The 9,256-nt window shown below is 41.9% G+C and overlaps 1 protein-coding gene across 1 annotated transcript; it reads left to right on the top strand.

Annotated features, from left to right (window-relative positions):
• Positions 1-1,502: 1,502 nt before the first annotated feature.
• Positions 1,503-3,663, top strand: LOC124461460. Its single transcript, XM_047012984.1, has 2 exons — positions 1,503-2,567; positions 3,265-3,663. The coding sequence occupies exons 1-2, from the start codon at positions 1,503-1,505 to the stop codon at positions 3,661-3,663; spliced, it is 1,464 nt and encodes a 487-aa protein (XP_046868940.1).
• Positions 3,664-9,256: the final 5,593 nt, after the last annotated feature.

Here is a 9,256-nt window from a genome sequence, read left to right as displayed (position 1 = left end):
GAAAGGCTCAAAGACATATAAAAGGAATAACCAGACGAGTGGTGCTATCCGAAGTCGGTCAAATCTTTGATCCTCTAGGACTGTTCGCACCGGTAGTGCGAATCTAATCTAAACTTTATCTAAACTTTAGCGATCTTCAACTCGCTGACTCGGAATTCACCACAAGCGCTCCAATTGACGTTCTTTTGGGCGGTGAACACGTTTGGTCTACAATCACAGGGAAAAAGTTGTACGACAATACGGGCAAACTCATTGCAATATCATCGATTTTCGGATGGGTCATCAGCTCTATAACGATGCCCCAAGCTAACAACGCTTTCGCCTTGACATCATACATTGATGTTAACGCTTCGCTCCAGAGGTTTTGGGAGCTAGAGGACATCAGTTCCACAACCAAATTGGAACCTGATGATGAGCAGGTGGAGAAACACTTTCTCGCTACGCACACTCGAGATGAAAAGGGGAAGTACATCGTGGAACTTCCATTCAAGGTCACTAATCCTGAATTTGGGGATACTCTACAAGGAGCTCTTAATCGTTTCCAATCGGTGGAACGACGCCTACAACAAGATGCAAATCTAAGAGCAAAATATGTCAACTTTATGAGGGAATACTTCGATTTGGGGCATATGCGCGAACTGCCACCAGATGAAGTCAATAATGCACAACGGTTTTATCTACCACATCACCCGGTTTTGGGTCGGAAGCTGAGAGTAGTTTTCGACGGATCATTTTGCGACACCAAAGGCAAATCACTAAACGATTATCTCTTTACAGGGCCTAGCATTCAACGCGATCTATTTGCTGTCTGCTTGCGCTTTCGGATGTATAAATTTGTATTCTCAGCCGACATAGTCAAGATGTTTCGGCAGATTTGGGTGAACGACAAACACCGCGACTTCCAGAGAATTGTCTGGAGAGAAAGGCCATCGGATCCAATCAAACACTATCAACTATGCACCGTCACTTATGGCACCTCATGTGCACCATTCCTGGCTGTTAGGGTATTAGAGCAACTGGCTACTGATCATCAGCAGGAATTCCCGAATGCTGCAAAAATCTTACAAGAGGATTTTTATGTCGACGATGTGCTCACTGGGTCAAACAGTGAGGAGGAACTGATATAAAATCGAAAGGAACTTATTCAACTTATGTCCTGCTCTAATTTGGAGCTTGGGAAATGGGTATCAAACACACCTCGCATACCAACAGAAGGAACTGATTCTACACAATCATCTCCAGTCAAGGTTCTTGGACTTTACTGGCAACCTGGTCTTGATACATTGTCTTATAATGTTGGTCTAAAAGGAAATGTCGATTGTACAAAACGACAAGTTTTATCGGATGTCTCGCGGATCTTCGATCCACTTGGGCTTTTGGCACCAATTGTGGTCCAATTCAAAATACTCTTTCAACAATTATGGCTTCTCGATTTGGGATGGGATGACAAACTCCCTAAGCAACTAGCGGATACTTGGCTCAAATGGCGAGCAGATTTGGATATGCTACAACACATTCAAATACCCCGGTTGGTTGTCAACGACACCGACAACATTGAATTGCATGGATTCTCCGGTGCATCTACGAAGGCATACGCTGCTGTAGTGTACAGCAGAGTAATCAACAAGGATGGCTCGATTTCTACATCGATTATGGCTGCGAAGTCTAGGGTGGCTCCGCTAAAGCAGCAATCTCTGCCCCGCCTAGAGCTTTGCGCGGCACTTCTCCTAAGTCAACTCATACGTTCGATAAAGGCGGCACTTCGACATCAAAAGGTCACGGCTTTTGCATGGTGCGATTCCACAATCGTTCTCTATTGGCTATCATACGCACCCTCTCGACTAAAGACATTTGTTGGGAACCGAACTTCGGAAATTCTGGACACCATTCCAAGGCATTATTGGCGTCATGTGGACTCCAAATCAAATCCAGCTGATTGCGCATCCAGAGGTCTCATGGCTGCAGACCTAAAGGACTTTCAGCTATGGTGGAATGACCCGTCATGGATACGTGACGCGGATCAGTTTCTGGTAAGGTTAAACAACTCACAAGTCTGTTTGAATATTTCAGAAAAGAACATAGAAAAGGAAGCCAAAAGCAATTGTCTGACTGCATTAGTAGAGGCAGCTCCTGATCATCCACTTGATCATCTTGTTCAACGAGTATCTTCATGGTTGACGCTCGTTCACACGGTTGGCTATGTCCTTCGCTTTCTACGGTGCACGAAGGGTCCATTTGGGGACAAGGGCTCAAACTGTCTTACGTTTGAGGAAATCACCGCGGCACGCATTGTATGCTTGCGCCACGCGCAAACCTGCTTTCAGGACGACTATCAATTGCTACTCGCAAATAAACCATTGCGAAGTCGATCTCAGCTGGCTAAACTCTCGCCAATGATCGACAAGGACGGACTACTCAGGGTTGGAGGACGCTTGTACCACTCGCAATTGTCCACAGAGGCGAAACATCCAGTTTTGCTACCGAAATCTCATCGCATCACCAAGCTGATACTTGAATACGAACACAGGGTCAACCTGCACCCTGGCGTCTCATCACTCTTTGTTATGGTACGTCAAACATTCTGGATATTTGGCGCAAGGAACTTGATAAGGAAAGTCACACACGACTGTTTGGCTTGTTTTCGACAGCGGCATCATACATCACAACAAAGGATGGCTGATCTACCCAGCATTCGTGTCACTCAGGCACTTCCATTTGTAAACACTGGATGTGACTATGCTGGTCCAATCCTTCTTAAGGATGGAAAGGGGCGCAAACCGCGCATTGGTAAGGGCTACATATGCCTATTTGTTTGTCTGGTCACATCGGCAATCCATCTGGAACTTGTAACGGACTTGAGCACCGACTCATTCTTGGCCGTTTCGTCTCTTTGCGTGGCAAGTGCAACAAAATCTATAGCGACAACGGAACGAATTTTATTGGAGCTAAACGCTCTATTGATGAAATGCAAAAGCTGCTGGCATCTTAGCCACACATCGAAAAGGTTAGGAATGCTCTGGCGAATGATGGCATTCAATGGGTATTCATTCCACCACATGCTCCTCATTGGGGAGGAAAATGGGAATCTGCAGTCAGATGCGTAAAGCTGCATATTCGCCGAGTCATTGGGAAATCTACTCTCACCTACGAGCAGATGCGAACTCTACTTGCACAAGTCAGTGCGGTGGTCAACTCACGACCCTTGTGCTACAACTCGGACACAGATATCAATTATTTGTCGCCAGCACATTTCTTGATCGGCAGGCCTCTCACAACTATACCAGAGGCAGACTTAGGCCACATCCCCGCCGACTTGGGTACTGGCAAAGTATCCAATCTATGATGCAAGGTTTCTGGAAGCAATGGCATCAGGAGTATCTTACCACATTGCAACAGCGTCCAAAGTGGACCACTACAACACCAAATATAGCAGTGGGAGATGTGGTGCTTGTAAAGGAATCGAACACCCCACCAGCTCACTGGCATCTGGCGCTGGTTCTCGAAGCCTACCCAGGCAAGGATCAATTGGTTCGAGCGGTTAGACTCAAGACCTCTTCGGGAGAATTAACTCGGCCAATCACCAAGGTTGCGGTATTGCCCCGTTCAGAAACTGTGTTTCAGGGCGGGCCGGGATGTTCAGGAACGGATTGCGTTTATCGATAAGTCAGATGTAGTTGTTAGAATCGACACATACATAAGCATTGTACACACACATATATTTGTGCGCTGCTGCGACAGCGCTTTTTCTCGTTTGGTTTAGTAATAAATTGGCACTCAACTGATTCAGTAGCGAAGAAATACAAAGTGAAGTTATCCAACTTAATTTCAAGGTACAGTCCACTGCTAGATCAAATCACCTCTGATAGCTAAGAAGGGTGCAGCTGACATGCCATATGTCACGGTGTTGAGCTCGTAAGTTTTAGTTCTTCTTTTTTTATTGGTCGCCATACAATGCGCTGAAATCTCCGGTCTCTTAGATCTATGACAAATTGGCGATACATCTTGGCTATGTCGCCTGTAAGTGCATACCTGTTCAGACGAAATGATAGAAATGTTATAAAATGGTCTTGTTGAATTGTGGGGCCAATCATTAACAGCTCTTTTAATGATTTTCCCGATGATGTTTTAGCCGAAGCATCAAACACAACTCTAAGTTTCGTAGTAACGCTTTGCGGACGCAACACGCAATGATGAGGTATGTAATAATGCGGCTCGTTCTGGCTTGCAACAGGTTTGGGAGACATGTGGCCAAGTTTTATATACTCGTCGATAAAATCTACATATGCTTGTTTTAGTTGATCGTCGCGGTCCAGACGACTTTCAAAGGATTTGAAACGCCGACTGCGTTGTCGTAGGAGAATCCTTATTTCGCGAACTTGGAGTCTTCTATCCGATTTTACAATTGCATTTTTACAAAAATGGCTTTCGCATTCCTGTTCTTCTTTGGTTTGCCGGTTACCAACAAACTCACAGTCTTCAATTTCCCAAATTCTTTTAACTAGAAGATCAAGTGATGGGTTGACGTGTACCATTGAAACCATATTAACATTGTTGTCGAGGCCTTTCGTGTGTAGTTTCCAAATTTCCACCAACTATCCATCCATATTCCGTGTTGATTAAATGGGGCATGTTTTCGCCCAAGCTTTGCTGACCATCGAGGATTGCTGCAAACAGCCCATTCGTGTTTATTAAAATGTGTATCTTGTGGGGCTCGTTGAAATATGGATCGGCTAGATTGATATACGTAGGTATGTTCCAATTTGATGTATCGATATGCTCATGTGGTTGCTGAGCACATATTTTCTTAATGACGTCAAAGTTGGCGGACCACGTAAATGATGAATGCCTAAAACGTATTGCAGCAAACGCATTGTGTTTAATGCCTTGACTGATTCCGGTAATGCCGCTGAATTCTTGAGATACGCGAGTTCTATCCAGATTTAGCCGCTTGGCAGTCTCTTCTGTAATAAAATTATGTTCAGAACATGAATCTAAAAGTGCCCGTACTGTATGTAATTGGCAAGACTTATCCATTATGTGAATTAACGGTGTAGGAAGCATCCCTTTTTTATCAGTGCTCGTTAATAACGAAGTGCTTTGTGAATTAGTTATTGGATTAACAGATTGAACCGATGATGATAGGTTTTTAATCGGGGTGAAGGCAAATTGATGCAATAACATATGATGAGCCGATCGGCACACCTTGCACCGGGAGAGTGAGGGAGGCAGTTAAGACATGCATTGGTCCGTTTGACTGTTTCGAACTTTTGTTGCAGCGATAACTCTCCAAATGATTTACAATTACTAACATAGTGAGCCGTCGAATGGCAGTGTAAGCATTAAGAGTTAATATTGAGGAATGCTTTTGGTTATATGTATGTAATAGTTAAATGTATGTAGGTATATGTTCGCAAACTTAACTGTTTTTTGATGTACAGTTGGCGCAGACACTCACGCTTGTGTGTTTGGATATGTAAAGAGTGGAATGACAAACGACGAAAATATAACTGTTCGGATTTCTATTATTGTTCATGTGCGAGTACAGTAATTGTTTGATTGAATACTTGCGGTTTTATTCCAATGACTTTACTGCAGTATGTGGTGAGCTTAAACGTTATCATATCATATGCATTAATGATGTCGACTTTTATTCCTAGATGTCTCAACGGATGTTAGATGATTGATTGCCTCTTGCAATCCCTTTTCGGAAACTTGTGGTGGAAATTATGAAACGACGAGTCCAACTTCGTTGCAATTGAACCAAAACTTATTTAACAGCAAGTTTCTAGTCCTGTTACGGTCGCCAAAATGTTGGCCAATTTCCCGGCCATATAATAATCTGCTACTCGTTTGGATTCGATGTTTCAAAACTTCCCTTGCCACAATCTTCCCGAAACAGATTAGACGACGATATGTAGTTTTACATTTATTTTGTGTCCGTCGCATTCGAGTTATCTTGTTACAGTAAATTCTTAAATTCTTATATGCTACGAGAGAATGTAATTCAAAGTCAAATGTAAAGGGAAACGCAAGAAGAGAGCCAACAGTGATGCTAGATTGAACTCTCTTTGAGCTTGCGATATATCGATTGTTTAGCTATTTAACCCAATGGTTAATATTATTAATGAGTTTAAATTTAGGAGTTCTCCTTCAACACCCTTAATGTAAGAAGTAACAATCGCAGGTCTAGGAACATCAATATAAGTTTTATCTTTTGGATTTCAACGTTTTCATTTTCCAACGGGTTCATGGCTTCCACAAGAAGGTACAACTTGAACTGGCTTTTTGTCAAACCACTTCGCACATACAAGATTATTGATGATTTTACATTTTACATCAAAAGCTCCCTTTTCACGCTTTTTAAACTCAGCATCTGATTGCGGTTTTTACGTACAGTTCCCGTTGCCAGTATTCCCATTTCCTTTAATGAGATCAGAAGGCTAACTGAAGTAAACCAATTATCAAAAAAGAGTTTGAAATTTTGGTTTATAAAAGTATAAAACTACTTCCGAAGATAGGCTCAAACCATAAGCAGGACAGGTGACATCACCAACGTAGAATATAAAGTCGTACACTAATCGAGAGGTTCCAGCACGCAATATGATCGTCTATCATCTCTTCAAAACTATTTTTTTCCGCATATCACTGCGAAAGAGCATACAAAACAAAAGAAAAGCAAGCCATACGATTTTAAACAGCTGAAGTTGCTCACAGGCAACGCTGGGGTCGAAAGGGTTAAACAAAAATCTCAAAAATTATCCTTAATCCTTTTGTTTTTAACCCTATCCTTATTCTTTTGTTTTTATTCCTATCCGATATATCCTTTTTAAAATTACTGTACCAGATAAGATAAGATAAGATAAGTATTTCACAGTATGGTAGACCCTATTTTTTAGCCTGAGAACTTAGTTGTACACGACTTTCCGCCCAATAAACGGCCTAATTTATTTTTATCGTTGCATTTATTAGCATTGCATTTATTATCAAAATGTAACAGGGCTTCCAAGCTCTCGAGGAGGCAGAGGAGCGGTATGCTTATGTATAAACATATTTATGTATAAATGTATGAATGTATAAATGTATAAACGTATAATGTTTACATAAGAGTATGTATGTATAAGTTAACAAACAATCTAGCGAACTGCCCCTGCACTAAGTCTTAGAAGAATCTGTGCAGCTTCAACGTCGATGTGACGAATTCCACATAAGCATAAATACGCTGACACAGCGTCTGACCAAGAGCTCATAGCATGACCATACGCCTTACATATTTACTTCTTATGTATTTAGCTTTAGATTCATATTCCCACTTATGTGTTTAGCTTTAGATTCATATTCCAATTTATGTACTTAGGTTTAGTTCTCTTTTATTTCCTTCAATATATTCAGTTTTTGTATAACCCTTTAACAATAAAGAAGCATAACTCCGGCACTTAGCCGAAACATAATTTATCATATCTAATATATTGCTGATCCACAAGGACGGTGATTCAGATACCTAATCGTATCTCATCCTAATCAACATAAATCAATCCATAAGTTGGATCCCACCAACGGCAACCCCTAACAGGAACCAGTGGACACATTCAACATTATAACTGGCGCCCAACCGGAATTGGATTACCCTCTAAGAATCCACACCCTACCAACATGTAAGTGACTGTTCGGAAAAAATAAAAACAAATTATAATATATAAATTTGAAACCAAACAAATATAAAAACAATAATGAAAAAAATAATAATAAAAGTGGCAGCATAAAGTGATCTTGTGAATAATTTGCATTAGATTTGTAACTAATTTGCTTTGAATTTATTTGCATTCAATTTAATTGTGAGTTTGAATGTGTGCGGTCATATTGTTAGATTGAATTCGCTAAGACACTGTGTTAGACAACTGCCAATGAGTTGGTCCTATAGGGACATTAAAAAAGAATCTGATAGCGACGAAGATATTATAGTACAATCTAGGCCTCAGGCACTCGATCAAACAGAAATGGATCCACAAACGTTAAAAGTTATAATAGAGAGCGCAGTCAGCACCGCGCTTAACGCACAAGAACAACGCATAAGAGGCGAGATACACGCCGAACTCGAACATCTGAGAAACCAAGTGAACTCATTTAGAATTGAAGCGCCCCAAGTACAGGTGTACGAAAGCAACAATTGACCCCAGCATTAGATGTGAGGTTAGACTCGACGCTGCGAAATCAGTGCCGAATTTTAATGGTGACCATGAAGAATATGTGTCTTGGAGACAATCAGCCATAGAGGCATATCAAGCCTACAAGGGATACTATGGGAGTGAAACACATTACCAGGCAGTGATCATTTTAAAAAATAAAGTTTGTGGTGCCGCACCCGCAGTGCTTACCTCACATAACACTGTGCTAAATTTTGATGCAATCATTGCTAGACTTGATTGCACATACGCCGATAAAACGTCTCTGCGCGTTCTTAGACATCAATTAGAAATGGTCAGACAAGGAGACCTAGAATTAATGCAAATAAAATTGCCATGACGCATGAGGAGCAAGCAGCCGTCATTCTTAATACAGAAATTAGGAGCGATGCTCTGCACGCCTTCATGGCAGGCCTGATGAGGCCTATTAAGGCACTAGTTATACCACCACAGCCCAAAGATTTGGCTTCGGCTTTAGCACTGGCTCGCGAGGCTGAGAATAGCATGGAGCATGTTTGCTGCTACGTATGCTAAAGCAATTCAAGATAGGAGCTACCCAGGGAAAAATAACAAGCAAGGGAATCGCTTTATGCCCATACAGGGAAAATATTTTGAGAAAAACCCCCATTTTACAGGAAAAGAAGTCCAAAACAGATCCCAACAGGGTAAGCAGGGACCAACATCAAACAGTAAACAAATTCGAGCCCAAGACCAAGCACAACCGATGGATGTTGATCCATCAGTTTCCAAACTGAGACAGCAGACTGCTTGGGGTAAAACCCGCGGTAGCGCCACTTACGGCGAATCTCAAAAGAGACAGAACGCATCAGAGCGTATGACTGGACAGAGTCGCCAGAATGTTAACAACATTTCTCAAAAAGACTCGGCCCAAGACCAACAACTCGCGCGTATAGCAAAGGCCGCCGTCGCAGAGGCTAGCTATCATTTGCTAAATTTTTTAGAGAACGCTCCCAACTGCCGTTCGTCGAGCGACAGTTGGCTGGTAGAACACTAAAAATTCTAATCGACACTGGGGCGGCAAAGAATTATGTGAAACCCGTAAAGGAGTTAAGAAA

Source organism: Drosophila willistoni, unplaced genomic scaffold, assembly GCF_018902025.1.
Source record: "Drosophila willistoni isolate 14030-0811.24 unplaced genomic scaffold, UCI_dwil_1.1 Seg492, whole genome shotgun sequence".
NCBI lineage: Eukaryota > Metazoa > Arthropoda > Insecta > Diptera > Drosophilidae > Drosophila > Drosophila willistoni.
Note: the sequence above shows the minus strand (reverse complement) of the source record. Positions and strands in the feature narration are given on the sequence as shown.

Coding starts and splice junctions, on each gene's coding strand:
- LOC124461460 (XM_047012984.1), top strand. CDS start 1,503: ATGCTACAACACATTCAAATACCCCGGTTGGTTGTCAACGACACCGAC. Junction 2,568..3,264: donor TCTCATCACTCTTTGTTATG/GTACGTCAAACA, acceptor CTTGATCGGCAG/GCCTCTCACAACTATACCAG.